This window comes from Diabrotica virgifera, chromosome 6 (assembly GCF_917563875.1).
Source record: "Diabrotica virgifera virgifera chromosome 6, PGI_DIABVI_V3a".
NCBI classification, from domain to species: domain Eukaryota; kingdom Metazoa; phylum Arthropoda; class Insecta; order Coleoptera; family Chrysomelidae; genus Diabrotica; species Diabrotica virgifera.
In genome coordinates this window covers 239,385,276-239,406,746 of record NC_065448.1, presented here as the reverse complement: position 1 = coordinate 239,406,746, position 21,471 = coordinate 239,385,276, and the positions used below count along the sequence as shown (strand labels likewise).

Below are 21,471 nucleotides of genomic sequence, written 5' to 3'. Positions count from 1 at the left end.
TACGATTTCTATGTATTTTACATTTTAGTTGTTCCCAAAAAAAATCCAGGAGAGACAAATCAGGATACCGAGGAGGCTATTCGATGCTACTTCTTCTCCCAATTTAATGCCGTGGAAAATGTTGATCTAAATATTGACGAACAAGTAAAGCATGATGCGAAGGAGCACCGTTCTATTGAAAAACCGATGGATTTTCATTATATTGTTGATCATTTTCAATAATATCAGTCAAGGCTGCATTAATCAGGTCTTCCAGTAATTATTCTTCCTCTTTAAGTTCCATCTTCTATCTCTATCGAAGGTTGGAAATCATCATGGCAATGCGGACCCTGTTGACTGCCGCTCTAAATAGCTCTGCACTACTGCATTCGAACCATTCTCTTAAGTTCTTAAGCGAGGATGTTCTGCGTCTTCCCACATTTCGTTGTCCTCGGATTTTGCCTTGCATAATAAGCTGTATTAATGAGTATTTTTGCCCTCCCATCACATATCCCAAGTACTTCAGTTTTCGTCTTTTGATAGTTATAGGTCTGGATCCCGCGTATGAAAAAAAAATTGATTAATAGCAAGCTGAAAATTTGTTATTAGCTTAAGGGTGTCTAGTCGGACAAACATTGATATATGGGAACACTGGAACAGGGGAAGTTTTAACTGTGGAACAGGTTAAAAATTTGGAACGGTCAGACCACGAAAACGGCACATGTATTTTGTCCGACAGAACAGACTTAAACTCTCCGAATAGAGATTAGATTCTCATGCAAAAATCAGACTGCTATTTATCACCAACTTGGCGTTTTAATGAGTGGAACATGTAGAATATATCAAATGACAGGAATTATGACAGGTGATAAATTTCAGTCTGATTTTTGCATGAGAGTTTAATCTCTGTTCGGAGAGTTTATGTCTGTTCTGTCGGACAAAATAAATGTGCAAATTTCGTGTTCTGACCGTTCCAAATTTTTAACTGTTCCACAATTAAAACTGCCCCTGTTACAGTGTTCCCATATATCAAAGTTTATTCGACAGACACCCTTAAGCTATTAACAAATTTTCAGCTTGCTATTAATCAACTTTTTTTTCATACGCGGGATCCAGACCTATTAATATCATTTCCGGTTTATTTCCTATAGTTCTAGTTACTTCCACGTTTGACATTTTTTGAATCCATGATATTCGTATGATTCTTCTCTAACACCAAAATTCAAAGTCGGCCAACTTATTCCGATGGACTTGTTTTAATGTCCACACTTCCAAGCCAGAAGAAGAGTAGAGAACACGTTATATCGAAGCAAACTTTTTAAGTTTAATGAATGATGCACGTGCTATTTAAATACGTGTCTTAATTTCTTTGATTTGGTCTACATTTTTATTGATGTTATCCATGTTCCTAAGTATTTGTAGTTATCTACACTTTCAATTACAGTATCTTCAATAGTCAATTGGATGTGTGCGTGTGCTGACTTAGTCATGATCGTGCATTTAGTTTTCTTAAATTCATCTTCAGTCCGTACTCATGACAGCGTTCATTAAGGCATTGCATTACGTTCTGTAAATCATTGTTGTTATCCGTTATTATTACGGTATCGTCTGCAAAACGTAAGTTGTTCAAAACTTCTCCATTGATACATATATCTTCTATTGAATCTGAGAGCGCTTCTTGAAATACCGTTTCACCACTTCTTCTCTGTTTAACCATAGACCTGGAGGAATTTCCATTTCCTTTAGTTCTTCTTCAATTCCTTCCTCCAGCTTCTTCTCGACCTTCCTCTTTTCCATCTCCCTTGTGATATCCACGTCAAAATCTCCTTGAAATTGTGGGATCCTGTCATCTGGCATTCTCTATATATGGCTAACTAACCATTGTTAGTTATTTTGTTTTTGTCATCAGTTATTGTAATAGTGACTCCCATCATTTCTCGTATTCTCTCATTTGGTATCCGATCTCTTCTTCATTCGGCTCCTGCTCTTATCCAAAAGTCCACTTCTGTCCCTAGTAACATTTTCTCTGTTCTTAGTTTAATTGACCAAACCTCACTGCCATGCCGTTCATGATGGATATGACTTTTCTACCCTGTATGTTTCTATCTTTTATAGCAGTATCGTTTATATGGATGGAATTTGTTGTTCGTCAAAATGGCTTGGACGCCAAAAACCTTGGACATTTGTAACTACATAAATTTGATATGTGAACCTTCCAGCTACTTCCTATTTTTGTAAGAAACTTTTTTTGTATATCTCTACAATAATATAACGGACTTTATCATGAAAGTTGATCGCCCTGTATGTATGTACTTGTACATAAAATAATAACCTTCAATGTAATAATCTCAAGAGGTTTATTTTTTAAATAAACCTGCATTTTAAAATTGTATTTATTACATTGTATCTCACATTTACGAGCATCCATCATTATTTTTGCGATTACTTTGTTACTATACAGCGTTCAATATTAAGAATAGAACATTGCGGAGATAGAGCCGTGTATTTCTAATGAACAATAGAAGCGCGCCGATGCCATGCCGTACTCGATAGACGGATAGAATGAATCGTACATATATCGGCAGTCAAGTAGCCACAAATACCCGAAAGGTTTTTTTTGTGTGAATTTGATGACCTTCACCGAGCCAATTAGCCACACATTTTGTTATTTTAAAAACAAACAATTTTGTTTTTTCAATCAGAGGAATTTTTTCTGTATTTCTAACTCTAAATACATAACAAACTAACATATTACAATTATTATCTAAATGATACACTGTTTTGGTTGTAAATTTTTTTTTGGATATTTATTTTTTTTGTATTTTTTTATATCTTTAATTTGTTGTTTTATTATTTTTTTATTAATTGTTTTTTTTTACTACGCTAGTTCTTCTTATTTTTTTTCTTTTTTTTTGCTTTTTTCTCTTTTTTTGATTTTTCTTTTCTCTTTTTTTTCTTGTTCTTTTCTTTTTTCAATTATAATATACAATAATTACTTAAATCTACAGGGTTAAAAAAAAATAACAAAAAAACAAACATGTTTCCTTTGTTTTAACAAACATACCTGCTTTGTTTTAACAAAATTACTTAAATACAGGGTAAATTTTATTGCTACAATCTATATTTACAGTTTTTATGTTCGTAAATTGGTTTTAATGTATTAATATCTTCAGAAAATATCAAATTGTTCAGGTAGACGGGAAGTGGAATTTTTAATATATTAAGATTATCATAAAACTAGTAGATCACCTTCTATTCCACTCTCACAGTTAGATGACTCTGTGAGACAAGGATCCGAGCGAGTCTCGTAAATTGCACGGCTTCGAGCCACGCTTCACGCAACCGTATTTGCGCACTTGTGTTTCGAGTTGCGTGGTCGTGCGGAGTTATAATTTACCAAATTTAAATATAATCGTTTCTACTGATTCATATAATATACTATTAAAGTTTTTAATATTGCTAATATTATTAAAGTTTTTAACATTGTATTTTAATATAATTTTTTTATTAATAATAATATTACCTAAGTATTGCACCTAGTTCAAAAATAGTACAAGATAAATTGATAAATACCGCGGTATTTTCATATGAAAATGCAAAGCAAATAAGCAAAATATACAATTTGCAGAGTAAATGCTTGTTTTTTTGATAAAATAATACAAATTGTATGTAGGTAGGTCAGAGTCGGCCCGTGGGTAATATTTCACCCGTGCAAATTACTATTGTGGCGCCCACCCGAGGGGCAACTGGTTTTCAAAAATTCAACTTTATAGGAAAATCATGGTTGTAAAAGTAAAGTAGTATACAACATATTTTATTTGAACTTAAGTTGACAAGTTATACAACTAGATTTTAGTTACATGTCCTGAATACAGTTTGGAAAATGGTTATACAAATTTAATGACTATGGTTATTTATCAAACGAAATAATGAAAAAATAGTTTTAAATTAATAAGAATTGAACTTGAAAATGGCAATGTTGAGCTTTGGATTTAAAGTGGTAGGCCTTGTAAGGCAATGAGACATGACATTGTATTTTTATGTTATAGGCTAAGTTGAACAAAGTTAACTTTTCTAGATTTTCTCTGGGCAAACTCATTTACAATTGCATTAACATTAATATTCTCGGGCACTACAAACTCAATTGACATCAAAGCTAGTCACACCAATCTGTCTTGCGATATGGAAAACCTCAGATAATTTTTTACTATTTTCAACTTGGAGAAACTCCTTTCTCCACTCGCGACAAACACTGGGAGAGTAAGTGCTACACACAGGTTAAGAAAGTTCTCCACAAATCCGTTGTCCGCTAAGTAACTCAACATGTCAACGGGGCCTTTGATTTTGCCTTTGTCTTCTTTTTCGACATTCTGAATCATGCTGTTGACAAGTTTCAATTCAGAATATAGTTGAAGACCATCAATGTCACTGTGCTGGCCATCAGTGCGAGCAATGTGTAGGTCCGTGCAGCATATTAATAAGGTTTTGTCATCACTTGTGGTCTTTGAATGTAGAAACCCGGTGATAGTTTTGAAGCTGTTCAAATCTGCCTCCTAGAGAAGAGATACACTGATCCAAGACCGCGTAGAAGAATTTAGTTTTGAACATGATCTCAGAATCAAGAACTGTTTGATCACTTGATTCATAAGAAATCATTTTCCTTTTTTCTCGGCAACAGTTCATTTTTTTTAGGGAATGCTGGGTCAACTTCAATAATTTTTTTGGTCTTGACTACATTCAAAAAGCGCGTCATAGACTTTCCCAAGCTGATATCACAGTGGCACAACTGCATTAATTCGACTCTCCCACCTAGTCTCACTAAAAGGTTTCAGGGTCAAGTTTGTTACGTGTTGTTTCAGAACATCCCAACGATGTGGTGATCCTGCGAAGAAATTGTAGACCTCCTGGATGATTCTGAACATGGAAATTATTTTTCTATAACAAAATTAAAACTTACTAAGGTTTTCTGAAATATTACTAATTCATTATAAATGAATGAATAATTGGCTTAAGAAATTGACATAATTTAAATAATTTATCGCATTTTATTTTTTTTTGGGAGGGGGGAAATTCGCCCCAAACCCTTGGCGCCCTGTTCGGGAGCACGGCTCGCACGGCCCTCGGGCCGGCTCTGAGGTAGGTAGAGTAACTAAGTGTTGAGTAGTTACAGCAAAAGTAGCTACGCTAGAGTCGCACAAGTTTGACTTGAATGTTTGAACTTGACTTGAGTTTGACTTAATTCAAGTCAAACTCAAGTCAATCCTTCTGTCAATTAATTCAAGTCAAGTCAAACTGGTCAATGGTTAGAGGTTTGAAAATTCAAACTGTTTGTCAAACTAGTTTGAAAGAGTTTGAAAATTAATTTATTAAATAGATATACTTTTCCTCGAGATAAAAATGTTTAGTAATTTTTCAGGAACGCAACTCATAAATATTGGCAATATCATTTTAAAGTTTTCTACTTTAAAATGTATAATATTATATGTCTGAATTGCCGATATAAATGAGTCAGATTAAATAAATTATTAGAAGAATTTTTTACTAAGCAACAACATTTGTGTATAGTTTAGTAATATTTTGTATTTTGACAACGACACCCGATTTGGGCGTCGAAAGTGTTTGAAATGTGGTGCTTACGTCGAATACATAGAATATCATGGATGGACAGAGTCAGAAAGGAGGAAGTACTAAGAAGAGCCGGTTTACAGGATAGGGAACTTTTTAATTATGTTAAAAGTAAGACTACATACTTGGGGCACATATTACGAGGACGACGATACACTTTTCAGTAACTGATACTCGACGGAAATATAGAGGGTAAGAGAGGACTGGGACGTAAAAAGATGTCATGGCTGCATAATCGCCAATGGACAGGAACCCACAGCTATGAAATGCTTCGCAATGCTGCTAAAAACAGAATTATGTAATCCTGACTATCTAACGTTTCACCGTCTATGCAGAAATGCACAGCATCTTAAGAAGAAGAAGAAATATGAATTTATAATTGCCAGACATTTTTGCACGTTTTATGCCTGGTTGCACCAACAGATCTTAAGCTCCAGCTTAGCTAAGCTCTACTTATAGATAGGGCCTCCTTGAGTATCACTTACGTTGCACCATAATTTTAGATTCTTACCTTATTATCAATTATATCTATTATTATACAGGGTGTAACCAAAATACAGGTCATAAATTAAAGTACGTATTCTGGGACCAAAAATAGTTCGAATGAACCTAACTTACCTTAGTACAAATATGCACATAAAAAAAGTTACAGCCCTTTGAAGTTACAAAATCAAAATCGATTCTCTCGAATATATCGAAAACTATTGGAGATTTTTTATTGAAAATAAGCATGTGGCATTCTTATGACAGGAACATTTTAAAAAAAAAATTATAGTGAAATTTGTGCACCCCCTAAAAATTTTATGGGGTTTTGTTCCCTTAAACCCCCCCAAACTTTTGTGTACGTGACAATTAATTTATTATTGTGGTACCATTACTTAAATTCAATATTTTCAAAACTTTTTTTCCTCTTAGTATTTTTTCGATAAGGCAGTTTTTATCGAGATGCGGCTTCATTTTTTAATACGTTTACATACAAAATTTATGGGGGTTTTGTGTCTTTAAACCCCATAAATGTTTATGTGTATGTTCCAATTAAACTATTACTGCGGTACCGTTAGTTTAACACAGTCTTTTTAAAATTTTTTGCCTCTTTGTATTTTTTCGATAAGGCACCTTTTATCGAGATGTGGCTTCTTTTTTAATATGGTTCAAAATATACCTAAAAATGTAAATCATAAATAAATTTTCATATTATTACCAAGTGTCCATAATCGTACTTAACCATATACAAATATGTGGTGGATTTGACAAATATTCAAAATATCTCGATAAAAACTGTTTATTCGAAAAAGTACTAAGAGGCAAAAAAGTTTTTAAAACATTGTGTTTAACTAATAGTACTATAATAATAATTAAATTGGAACGTATACAAAAGTTTGGGGGGGAGGGGTTTAAAGGAACAAAACCCCCATAAAATTTTTGAGGGATTTCCAAATTTCACTATAATTTTTTCTTAAGATACTACTGCCATAGTAATGCTACATGTCCATTTTCAATAAAAAAGCTCTAATAGTTTTCGATATACATATTGGGAAAAATCGATTTTCATTATGTAACTTCAAAGGGCTGTAACTTTTTTTATGTGCACATTTGTACTAAGGTAAGTTAGGTTCAATCAAACTATTTTTGGTCCCAGAATATGTGAATCAATTTATGACCTGTATTTTTGTTACACCCTGTATATGTTATGTATTATGGTATTCTTATTGTATTGTAATAACCTGTATTATGGTATTCTTATTGTAATATATTATAATTATATTATATTAATTCTTATGGTATTCTCGACTTAAGCTTTTGCTGTGTTTCATAGATTATAACAAGGCCTTTGATAAAGTGCGGCATGATCATCTAATCAGACTCCTGGCAGAAAAGAATTTAGATAAACGAGACATCCGACTAATAGCAAATATGTACTACAATCAGAAAGCAGTAGTGAGAGTAGAGAATAATACCACTGAAGAAATTGAAATAAAGCGAGGTGTGAGACAAGGGTGTATACTGTCACCAACCCTGTTTAATCTCTATTCCGAAGACGTAATGAATAGAACACTCTCTGAGCAATCCATAGGTATTAAAATAAATGGTGTTAGATTAAACAATCTGAGATTTGCCGACGACACCGTTCTGATCGCAGAAACACTTGAAGAGCTACAGACATTGGTGAATAAGATAGCAGACTGCAGCGAAGAATATGGACTATCTTTGAACATAAAGAAAACTAAATTTATGGTAATATCGAAATCAACACGAAATGTCCAAAATTTATATTTACACAATGAAATTATCGATCGAGTTAGCAAATACAAATATTTAGGTACTTTTATAAATGAAGACAACGATAGCTCAGCAGAAATCAAAATAAGAATAGAAAAAGCCAGATCCATATTCACTAAAATGAAGAGAGTGTTCTGTGGAAGAGATTTGAGCCTTGAAATGAAACTTCGCCTGATGAGATGTTACGTACTTTCTGTGCTGTTCTACGGAATGGAGTCGTGGATGCTGAAAAAGATTGATACCAAAAAATTATAGGCATTTGAACTGTGGATGTATCTCAGAATCTTGAGAATATCATGGACGGAGAGAGTCACAAACGTCGAGGTCTTGAGAAGAATGAATAAAGAAAAGGAAGTCATATTTACGATCAAAAAACGAAAACTGCAATACTTAGGACACATTACAAGAGGCGAAAGATATGAACTGCTTCGAATAATTATGCAAGGGAAGATAGCAGGAAATAAAAGGTCCATAGGAAGAAGACGAAACTCCTGGCTAAAGATTCTACGGGAATGGTATAGCTGTAGCAACAACGAATTGTTTCGGTCAGCGGTTTCGAAAATACGTATAGCCCTGATGATCGCCAACCTTCGGAACGAAGATGGCACTTGAAGAAGAAGAAGACTTAAGCTTAAGATCTGTTGGTGCAACCGGGTATTATTTATCACAAACTATTAGTTGATAATGATAGATTTAAATTAAATATTAATAACTAAAATTTATCGTCAAAATTTTCAACAAAATAAAAAATACCTGGATAAATTATTTTTGTTTTAAATTAAATAATTATAGAATACAGACAGGACAAAATGAAATTGAAGTCGTATCAAAATTTATGCTTATATTTAAGAAAATGACATACATAATATCTTTATTATTTTCTCATTTTTTTCCTTGCAGAACACACATTGCATTTTTTTAGCTATTATTGTATTAAAATTTCACTTTCACTAACAAGAAACACGACTTTAAACTCAAACAGTGACTGGCCCATTTTAAATACATGTGCGGGCAATATGCCTTCCCGCATTTGTCGAAACTTGGGTAAAAATGGGTACCTGTCAGTAAAAGGTTCTTTGATATTTTACAGTATTTGTTGCTTTATTGTTGTAACTCTAATAAAAAAATCCTACTATTCTTTATTCTATTATGAAAACGAATTGGCAGAACGATGGTCCAGAAATACACTTTGGTAGTTAAGAGTATAAAGTACCTGGTATATATAGTTATAGGAATCGTTACAAATAGTCAAAAATAATGAAAATTTACGTCACTGCTAAATACATATTATTTTTAAGCTTTTAAATACATCTGGCTGGTGACTAAAACCGAATTAAGTCTGGTAATGCACTTATTTTTGTACATATACAAATATTATAATATTAAAATTATAGACCTACAAAAATAATTATTAATTGTTTATTTAAATTTTACCATTAAATATATTTTTCATAATTCATTTGTTACTTTCTTAAGTTGAAATTTTTCTTTCTTAAGTACTTAAGACTTGCATAGAAGTCACCTGTTGCAAGAAAGCGGAGGGTTAGCAGCATTCTTTCTTTAACAGTACAGTAGAACCTCGATTATCCGTCAGGGCACCGGACCAAGGGTATGACGGATAATCGAAAAGACGGTTAACAGAACATTAAAAAAAATTGAGAATTCATAGTACAACTCTCAAATTTCATTTGTATGGTTTGTTTGACAATATAAGAGGGATTTGTGTTCATACAATCGAATCAATTTAAAATATTCTGAAATCTGTATTTGTTTTACTGTTGCTTCACATTTTGCGACGGCTGAATTTCTTAATCGGCATAAGATCATGCAATCTACTTTATCGGCTTCTTCTTGTTGAGAATACCACTCAATGAATTATTGCATATGCGATGCAGTTTCTCTAGATTATTAACGCATCTTTGTCAGTTACAATAGGTGCATCAACATATCTACAGTCAAATTCCAAGTCTGTGTCAGCTTCTGAATCGGTTTGGTCCGCCTTTGCTGCCATTTCAACAATTTTTTATCTATTAGCAATGGATAGCCGTTTGTGTCCTCATCACAAATCAAATTAACTTTTTTTTTTATTTTTTTTACATTAAAATTTTTGCTTATGTAGTCAATACAACTTCTGTATGTGCCCTGACGGTTAACAGAGGTGACTCCAAATCTTCGATAGACATTCTACAGAAATTTGTAACTTGGAATAAATTGTCAGTCATTAAATCACTTAACAAGGCATCGCCTCCTCCTTCTTTTCCCTTTTGTAACAAACTCGAACAGCACACTCTCTTCTTCCTTTTTTTTTCGGCAAGTCCTGCAATAACTATAAAACTAGCAACGCTAAAAATTATATCTTCACCTGTATCCGACATTGGTTCGACAACATAGTAAATATAAGATACACATCATAGTAAATATAAGTATATAATATTAGATTAGAATAAACATAATATTAGATTTTATTATTCTGTGGTCCTACTTTGTAGCGAACGAATAACCAAGCGAACACCTACGAATTCGTTCCTTCGTTCGTTCGTTCGTGTTCGCTTTGATTTAAATGCACCTTCAGATGTTTTAAAGAACTACATAGTTCCACTATGTCATTTTTATAACACTGTTTTTATTTTTACATAATGTGCACTTTGCAATTTTCATTGTTTTGGAATCGCCTGCCAAAACATTAAATAAATCAGTATACCTACATATTTATTTTTCTTGTTAATTAATTCTGCTTCGTCTACAGATTTTTTTCTCTTAATTGTTGCAGTGGGGAAATTTTCAAAATCATACTCACTTTGTTCTGGTACGTATTCTGAGCGTAAAAAAGTTCAGGTTCAGACATTATTGCACAAAGCACACCTTTCAAAACTAACGTATTACAACAAACAAGCAAAGCGTATGCTTCTAAATATGAATATAACCTATAACCAATATAACTAATTTGCGGACTAGCAGAGTACAGGTAGCAGTGTAGCAGAAAACCAAATCCGCAGAACAGACAACATAGATGAAAAATTGAAGTATATAAACACTATAATAAGAACTACGGGAAAGAAACACCTAACCAGATCTACAAAGAATCATAAGGTGTGGATGACACCAGACATACTAGAACTAATGGATAAAAAACGCAAATTGAAGAATAATTCAGAAAAATACAGAGAGGTTGATAAGAACATAAAGCAAATAATAAAGAAGGCCAAAGAATCATGGATTAAAGAACAATGTGTAGAAATAGAAGACTATGAAAGAAAGTATGACACATTCAATATACATAAAAAAGTAAAAGAACTGACAGGAACCCAAAGAAGACATGAAATAAGTTTGCTTAAGGACAAAGACGGAAATATTATTCTAGACTTAACAGAAAAAATTAATAGATGGAGTGAATACATAAGAGAATTGTTTGAGGGCAACATAAATAACATTGTCCAGGTAAATGGTGTAACGGGACCTGAAATCCTAACATGTGAAGTAGAAATGGCACTGAGAAATTCCAAAACTGGAAAGGCAAATGGACCCGATGGGGTTCCTACTGAATTACTAAAGCTCTTGAATGATGAATCAATAGGTATAATATTGCACTTATTTAACACAGTATACAATACTGGTATTATACCTCAAGAGTGGCTGCTGTCTACATTCGTTACACTGCCAAAAAAATCCAATGCAAAAGAATGTTCAGAACATCGAACAATATCTTTAATGAGCCATCTACTAAAGATATTTCTAAAAATCATCCACAACCGAGTTTATCAAAAGTTGGAGTCAGATATTAGTAATACACAGATGGGGTTCAGAAAAGGACTAGGTACTCGAGAAGCTCTCTTCGGTTTAAATGTTCTTACACAAAGATGCCTAGACATTAATCAAGAAGTAGATGCATGTTTTATCGATTTTGAAAAAGCGTTTGACAGAGTACGCCACGATAGGGTAAGAGACATTCTTGAAAGAAAAAACATAGATAATAAAGATCTGCGAATAATTCTCAACTTATATTGGAATCAGAAAGCTAACATCAAAATAGAAAATGAGATAGAATAGAATAGAATAGAATACTTTATTTGTCCTGCAAGATCATTTACATGATATAGGATACGTCAGTTTAAAATACAAATACATATATGCATATATAAAATATTACTTAAAAATTATTATAAGATAAAATACAAACAGTACATAGAATTAATTATTTACATCACCCATATATTCGCTTACACTATAGAAACAATTTTGCAATAGGTACGATTTTAGTTTGCCTCGAAATTTATTTATGTTTATTTCAGATCTAATACCATTGGGAAGATGATTGAAAAGTCTTATACCCATATAATACTGGGATATCAAAAGCAATAGAAATACGTAGAGGAGTAAGACAGGGATGCATTTTGTCACCACTGCTATTTAATGTATATAGTGAAAGCATCTGTCAGGAAGCCCTTTTGCAAGCAAATGAAGGAATCGTAATCAATGGAGAGGTTGTAAATAATATTGGATACGCAGACGACACTGTACTAGTTGCAAGAACAGTAGAAGAATTACAACGATTACTTACAAACATAAATATTACTTGCAACAATTATGGCATAAACATTAATATCAAAAAAACCAAGTATATGGTCTTCAGTAAAATCATGACACAACCAGCATATATTAGTATAAACGGCATTCAAATTGAAAAAGTATCAAGTTACAAATACTTAGGAACTTTAATAAACGAAACTGGAGACGAAAACAATAAAATAAAAAGACGTATCGAAATTGCCAGGGCCACCTTCATAAAGATGAGAAAATTCTTCTGCAACAGAGATATAAGCATCACTCTACGATTAAGAATGCTAAGAGGCTACGTATTTAACACGCTATTATACGGTGTAGAGGCCTGGACTCTCAAACAGAATGACATAAAGAATATTGAAAGTTTCGAGATGTGGTGCTACCGTCAAATGCTGAAGATAAGTTGGGTTGAAAGAATCACAAATCTTGAAGTAATACGAAGGATAGAAAGAGACCCAGAAATTTTATTAACGATAAAACGAAGAAAACTCGAGTATTTGGGTCACCTGATGAGAGGTCATGAATGCGCATTACTTCAAAATATAATGCAAGGAAAAATAGAAGGAAAACGGAATCCAGGCCGTAGAAGAATGTCATGGATGCGGAATTTGAGAGAGTGGTTTGGCTGCACCACTAATGAACATTTTAGGTCAGCTGTAAACAAAGTCAGGGTAGCCTTGATGATTTCCATCTCTGATAGGAGTAGCACAAGAAGAAGAAGAAGAGTACAGGTTCAGATCTGTCCAAATAAGTCAAAACAAAAGGCGGTATGCTGTCAATTAGAATTAAAAATAAACACGTTGCACAATATGATATTCAAACTTCAAACTGTTTGAAGAAGTTTGATTTCAAGTCAAACCTAAAGATATCGAAATCAAGTCAAGTCAAACTTTTTTACAAAAAAAGTTTGGTTTTCAAGTCAAGTCAAGTTTGTTGAAAAAAATCAAACTAGTTTGACTTGATGCATCTCTAAGCTACGCCATCTGTAAAAAGGTATACTACATTCATCTCGCTAAACTCAACCGTTATCGAGATAAACGCATTTTAAATCTGAGAGACAACATAATTTTTTGCATAAGTAATATCATTGTAGTTACACCCGAAAAATAACTTAAAATCATAAAAATTTACAAAAATGTATCGCAAACTTCTTCAAATGGAATTTGCGATGCAATGACATAAATAATGAGAACTGGCACAATTATTATGGTTTCATGTTTATTTTTCGGGTCTAGCTACAATGATATTATGCAAAAATTATGTTGTATCGCAGATTTAAAATGCGTTTATCTCGAAAACAGTAGTTGAGTTTATTAGTGAGATGAATGTAGTATACCTTTTTTAAGTAAAAATATTGAGAGAACAAAAGTTTTTATTCAAAAAGTATATAGAGTAGGGGATAAAAGTTGAACGTATTAAATGAGCGCTGAAAAACGTATATGTGGCGCCCTCTGGGTAATACATCAGTTTTGGTGGCGAATTTAGATTTCTCATCCCAAAAAACCCCCGCTTACCAAATTTCCTGTTGTTATCCCATGCCTTTCGGGAAATATTCAAGAATAAATAAAATAAAAGTTTAATTTTTGACACCCTGTATTTCGGTTATTATCAACTTTTATGCTAAGGTAAGTTAGCTTAAATCCACCTATTTTAAGCTTAGAAATCTACGGTTAAGTTATGGCCCATTCTTTACCAAACACCCTGTATAAAACATGATATTACTTGGATGTTTTCTTTTTACATGTGCCGTCAAGTTAGTAGATTTCGAAAAGTTTATGTTACACTTAGTACAACGACAACGTTTCATTTTCTACTTACAACAAAAAGAACACTTTAAAAATAAAACAAGAGTTTAAATTATAAACACAAAACTAAATAAATAATTTCTCACAACGGTCAAAAACCACACTTAAAAGTTTTAAAAATTCACACCACATAATATCAAATTTTTAAACACCTGACGTGTCTCAAGTACGATTGCGCGAAACCGTGCAATTTACGAGACGCGCTCGGTCTGTAGATCCAAGTCTCTGTGAGACCCAAACTGTACATATGAAGGGGGTAAGAGCATGATTACATCTCAATCTATTTATAACTCTTATGAAATGGAAATGGCGATTTGATACAGAATGAAACCATCTTTTAATGGGAATTTCAGGCTGCATTTGTTTTTAATTACTACCAGTACTCGTGTTTAGATAATACCTTTGCCAATTTTCTTTTTGGTGTCGTCTACTAATAATATTAATATCCGACATGGGTAGTAAGTTCATGGGAAGTTCTTCTCCTATTTCTAGGGCGGATTTGGCTAGCCTGTCTACTATTTCGTTACCCCTGATGCCGGCGTGTCGCTTTATCCATGATATAATGATGTTTTTCCTAAATTTGCAATTTTATTATAAAGAGTCATAATTTCCAGTTCTATATGATTGAGTTGTTGGGACTTATGTACGTTAGTTAGTCTATCATCGGCACTCTTACTGTCTGTAAATGTTATGCAGCTATAGGGTTCGTTACTACAATAGAGAGATTTTGCACCTCGTATTTTGCAATTCCGTTATGGTTATCGTTATACTACGTCTGCGCAGTAGCGAATATATGATCCGTTATCGTTATTAAACATAAGGGATTCCGTAATTTACGGAGGTTTAAAGTAGTGCTTATCGTTATCGTTATAGTAATGGTTAAATTGCTTTGTTGCCAGAATGTAAAAAGATCAGTAAAATTACATTTCCATAGATTCTAATTTTGATGACCTATAAATTAAAATATCAAAAACTGTTCAAGTATGTGCTTAAAATTACAATAACGTTGTGAAGTGAGGTTATGTTTAAATAACGATAACGATGACACGAAAAACCTACTCGACAGGCTGCAAAAACTCTGCTTTTTAACGTTGCCGTAATCGTTATGCTTAATAAAGTTAACCATAGCGGAGCCAAAATTAGCGGTTATTTGAAGAGGTGCAAAATCTCTCTAATGTGTCTTAAAGCAAAAAGTATCGCTATCATTTCAGCGGTGTATAATACCTATCGATGATTCACAAGGCAATTTGAATAATTTTTTAAATCCACTTTGAATATTGATTATTGCACATCATACTTTGTTTTGTACTTTGGGTTTGTCCTGAAATCGGGTTTGGCCGGTAACATATACAGGGTGGGGCATTAGTGTGACAAAGTCCAATGACTCGTTTGTCGTAAGAGATACGAAAAAAAGTTATTTACATAAAAGTTAGGGCACGCATAGGACCATAATTTAAAAATATTTTCAGATATACAGGGTCACCCGTATTAACAGGGTGACACAAACTTATGTTTTTTTAAATGGAATACTCTGTAAAATCAAAATGAATAACCATTTTCAATGTCGTTGCAACACGAAACTACAGCCGCGCGATATTCTAGTCCAATCAGAGAGTGCCGCAAGCACCTCTACCGGTTTCGAAACTTATTAGTCTCTCATCAGGAGGCACATATGCTGCTCTCCCCGATCCAACCAAAACAAACCCCGGCGTGCAGTCACGGATCGCAACGAACGAAATGGCATAGATGCCCTAGCGGCAACTGCTATCAAAAGTCTAAGTTTTCACTCTAATGGCACATAAAGCAACATAAAGCTACTCTACATCCCACCAGAATGAAAACAATGGGAACCTTCTCTGGTTACACCTCCGAGGCTTCTACAATTTGCAAGCCATACGGATGTCGAGACTAAGAAAATGAGGGAATTTTACAATATATAATTCACGTCCCATCTGCTCAGCGCGGTAAAGTTCCAACGAGAATAGTTCCCTTTGTACTCCAAACAGAGTAAAGTAAATCATGATTTACTTTACTTTGAAACTTGACTTTGGAATACTCTGTATATTTTTACATTTTTGGATTCTCCTCGATGTCTTCTTTCACAAAATATAGGGTTTTGTAATATTATACGAGGTACTTTAAAAGATACTTACGTTTAATTGTTAATTTCGTAGCAATATTCACACCCTGTAGAAATCTAGTGATTTAACATCAAAGTTTCTATTTATGGTCAAACGATTTATAATATAGTCTACTATTGTTGAACATTAATAATATAGCGAAATGTTTAATATTAATATACAGGGTTGGTCAAAACCCGGAATGAGTATTTTCTGAGTTTTCTTAAATAGAACACCCTGTATTTTATTATTCTAATGAAATGATATTTTATGGTACTTTTTTATTTCTTAAGCATTTCCTATACCTAAGTGCTTCAATTTTTGAGTTACCCGTGATTCTTTAATCCAAACATTAACTGCAACAAAAATTACGTGAAATTGACCAACCCTGTATATTAATATTAAACATTCCGCTATATTATTAATGTTTAAAAATAGTAGACTATATTATAAATCGTTTGACCATAAACAAAAACTTTGATGTTAAATCACTAGAATTCTACAGGGTGTGAATGTTGCTACGAAATTAACAATAAAACGTAATTATCTTTTAAACTACCTCGTATATTATTACAAAACCTCATAATTTGAGAAAGATGACATCGAGGAAAATCCAAAAATGTAAAAATATACAGGGTGTCCTATTTAAAAAAAACGAAAGTTTGTGTCACCCTGTATATCTGAAAATATTTTTAGATTATGGTCCTATCCGTGCCCCAACTTTTACCCCAATAACTTTTTTTTTGTATCTCTTACGACAAACGAGTAATTGGACTTTGTCACACTAATGCCCCACCCTGTACATCCATTTAATATAAATAAACCAAATCCTTGTGTACGTTACTCCACGAATGCGTGATATGGATTGTATTATGCTTCTAAATTCTTCTTATTTTAGTGCCTATATGTTTCGGATATTGGCGACCATCATGGCAATCTATAATTTGCACACTGCTGCTCTGAAAAGATTTGTGGTTGCTGTGTTAAACCACATACGTAGATTTTTCAGCCAGAAAATCCTTCGCCTTCCTGGTCCTCATTTTTCTTCTACGTTTCCCTGTAAGATTAGTTGCAGCAGCCCATATCTCTCACTGTTCCTGATGATATGACCGAGGTATTCGATTTTGGATATTTTTATTTTAGTTAACAGCTCTTTTCTTTTTGTATTCTTAATAAAACGTCCTGATTAGTAACGTCGTAACGTGGTCGGTATAAGATTCAGGATACGACGGTAAAGCCACATTTCTAAATCCTCTTTTCTTGCATGTAACGTCTGCCAGAGTCCACGACCCAACTCCGTACAACGGCAAAGGAAAGATATAACATCATTCCAATTTTCATTCACGTCTATACCAAGGTAGGTGTATGTTTTTTTTATCTTTCTATTTGTTGATCGTTCACACTGGTTCGTCCAAATTGGTGTTCCTTCTTAGAGATCATCGTACATTTTGGTATTATTATTATTAAATGTTTCGAAATAAAAAATAATGAAAATTATTATTACTTTATTAAATAAAAAATATATAAAAAATTCTTAAAGATCTTGTTTTAAATCATAACCCTCTACTGCTGGCCTATTTTTAATATATTTATTAATACCTTTTGCTGCTAGAACATTCTTCAAAACTTGTTGTAAACTGGGGTAAGCAGATACTGCTTCTTTACCTACACAAGGGACTAAAAATTCATACACGCAAACGAATAAAATATCAGCCCATGACATCTGAAAGCAAACAGAGATTAAGATTAGTGTTTGGTTTGTAAGTAAAGATAATCGTGCATAGGAAAACATAAGTACATATATGTATAGCGATGCGCTTGAATTATTATTTTTGCTAATTTTATTTTCTTAATTTTTAATAACTTTTCTCAAAACGAAACAACATTAGTCACTTAAAATTCACATGTAATATACAAACCATATGCCAACCAGGGCCGTTGATTTCGAGAAACGAAATGTTATCCCTAAATAGATTGTATAAAATTAATGTTTCTTTCAAGGAAACACTAATAGATTACGATGCGTCAGATTGCCACACTCTTTATGTCAACTTCTTAAAATACAAAAAGGTTCTCAGTCTTTAAAAGGCAGATGCAATAATTTATGGCCCTTCTTGCCATTATCGCAAAACCGCAAAACCAGTTGACATAATAGTTGGTGGTCCGGCAAGTCAGTCTTTACATAGCATGCGAACGATGCAGACACACCGCTCTCGCTAACAAACAATCCTCTTTTGAGATATAAGCAAACACACCGCTTGTTTACCCAAAATAAATAAATATACAGGGTGTAACAAATATACAGGTCATAAATTAAATCACATATTCTGGGACCAAAAATAGTTCGAATTAACCTAATTAACCTTAGTACTAATATGCACATAAAAAAGTTACAGCCCTTTGAAGTTACAAAATGAAAATCGATTTTTTCGAATATATCGAAAACTATTAGAGATTTTTTATTAAAAATGGACATGGGGTATTCTTATGGCAACAAAATCTCAAAACAAAATTATAGTGAAATTTGTGCACCCCATAAATATTTTATGGGGGTTTTGTTCCCTTAAACCGCCCCAAACTTTTGTGTACGTTACAATTAAGTTATTATTGTGGTACCATTAGAAGTTCATTATTTTTAAAACTTTTTTGCTCTTAATATTTTTTCGATAAGACAGTTTTTATCGAGTTGCGGCTTCTTTTTTAATATGTTTACATAAAAATTGTATGGGGGTTTTGTTCCTTTAAACCCTCCAAGTGTTTGTGTACGTTCCAATTAACCTATTACTGCGATACCATTAGTTAAACACAATGTTTTTAAAACTTTTTTGCCTCTTTGTATTTTTCTGATAAGGCACCTTTTATCGAGATGTGGCTTCTTTTTTAATATGGTTCAAAATATACCTAAAAATATAAATCATAAATAAATTTTCATATTTTCATATAATTATTACAAAGTCTCCATAATCGTACTTAACCATATACAAATATGTGGTGGATTTGACAAATATTCAAAATATGTCGATAAAAACTAGACTTTTCGAAAAAGAGGCAAAAATTTTTTAAAACATTGTGTTTAACCAATGGTACTACAATAATAATTAAATTGGAACCTATACAAAAGTTTGGGGGGGTTTAAAGGAACAAAACCCCCATAAAATTTTTATGGGATGTCTAAATTTCACTATAACCTTTGCTTAAAATACTACTGCCATAAGAATGCCACATGCCCATTTTCAATAAAATATCTCAAATAGTTTTCGATATATTGGAAAAAATCGATTTTTATTTTGTAACTTCAAAGGGCTGTAACTTTTTTCATGTGCACATTTGTACTAAGGTAAGTTAGGTTCAATCGAACTATTTTTGGTCCCAGAATATGCGATTAAATTTATGACCTGTATTTTTGTTACACCCTGTATTACTGTTCGTTGTTACACTTATTTAATTAATTCCGTCAACACACACACCAACGGAATACATATTTAGACTTTTTCCAGAGAAACTGATTATACTTGAAAAACTCGAAGTTTCTATGTTCTATTACTTTATGAAAAATAATTTTGCCCTTTTCTAACGAGAGAGTTATTATAGGCAGTTTATTATAGCTTTCCGGACGATGATTTTGGGAGATCGCCACTCACCAGACCTAATGCCACCTGATTCGTATATATGGGGAATGCTGAAGGGGGCAGATCGTTCCACGATCTAACATTCTGCAATTGTGGACTTTATTTCATGCCAGAAGGCGTACTTAACATCTGTTTAGTAGACACATCGTCGTGAATAATGTTTGCAAGCCTACATCATGTATACTAATTATATGTATAAATATTCATAAACATTTCAATCTTGATTTCACAACTGTGTATTTCGCCGCATACTGTACTTAATAAGAACTATTGTTTAGAAGTTCTTGTACTCTACTTACCCTGTCAAAAACTATGTAACCATTGTGTTTCTTAGCATGTTCTTCTAGTTTTCCAAAATAAACAGGTAGAACTTGTTTCGATTTTTCAACGTTCTCTGCTCTCTTAGCAGCGTCCTGTTCATACTTTATTCCGACGCCAACTATAAAAAAAAATTACAATAAAATACAGTAGACTCTCACTAATCCGGCACTTTAAGAGCGTAGGCGCCACATTTCGGTCCAATTGTACAGTAAGGGGAAAAAACTCCTTACTGTATAATATAATTATTTTTATGTATCAAAAGACGTATATAATTTTAAATAATTTCAGTTGTTACAAAAGATATTGTTTCTAAATATGCAAACAAAACGAAGGTTGATTAACGCACTTTTGTTTGTGTAACCTCGTAGACTCTCACGTATAGTTTTACTTTTCAAAGTTCAATTTATAAGGAGATATAAATAGCCCACAGAGGGATTGAGATTATTATTATTGTAGGATTGTTATTATTCAGATCGTTACTATGCTAGTGAGCCATCCTGCGAGAAGGGTGTCCTAAAGGACCACCCCGCGAAACAACATCTTAGTAACCTTATGTTGATTGATGTTGTAAATCGTAAATAAAGTTATAAAGTTAGAGTCAGTGTTTCAACTCGACATTTCAACCCCGCAAGATTATCATGGCAATCTACCAACGTAACAATACCAACATAACACAATACTTTTTAAATGCATTCATTTTTTTCGAATTCTGAGAAAACTAATAAGTATTTTTGGAAAATTTAAACGCAGAATGAAAGACTACATTATTACAGAGGGCCGAAAGTCCCTTAAAATAAACACAAAATTTTCTTTTGAATGAGATATTTGAAATTAAAAATCACACTTAATTTTTGTTTTCTTTTTCAACTCAATAACTTATTAATACAATAACAATTTAAAAATCATTGGACCGAAATGTTGTGCCGCAAAAGACATTCTCAGTCTAGGAATCCCTCGTCCTTTTCAATAAATACGCAAAAATTAGAAGGAATTGAAGGGAAAAACTGAAGGAAGTTAGAAAATTGGAAGAAGCCTAAAAAAATTGGAGGGAGATATGATAATATAGGAGGATGTCAGATATAATTGAATTCAGTGATTGTGAGGGGCAATTGATTGTATCCCCCGTCAAAAAAGTCCCGGGAAAAATTACTA

At 33.0% G+C, this 21,471-nt stretch overlaps 1 protein-coding gene across 3 annotated transcripts in view; it reads right to left on the bottom strand.

Moving 5' to 3' along the window:
- The window catches only part of LOC126886795 (glutathione S-transferase-like), a 135,258-nt gene that overhangs the window by 99,261 nt on the left and 14,526 nt on the right, over positions 1-21,471 (bottom strand). Inside the window, exons 3-4 of one of the 3 annotated variants that reach the window (XM_050653858.1) lie at positions 20,298-20,437; positions 17,860-18,092 (exon numbers count right to left, since the gene is read on the bottom strand). The exons of the other annotated variants lie outside the window; for them this stretch is intronic. Of the exons in view, the coding sequence (XP_050509815.1) occupies positions 17,904-18,092; positions 20,298-20,437 (329 nt within the window). The 3' untranslated portion in view covers positions 17,860-17,903. Of the gene's footprint in view, positions 1-17,859; positions 18,093-20,297; positions 20,438-21,471 lie in introns of those variants that run through there. 3 annotated transcript variants of the gene reach the window in all.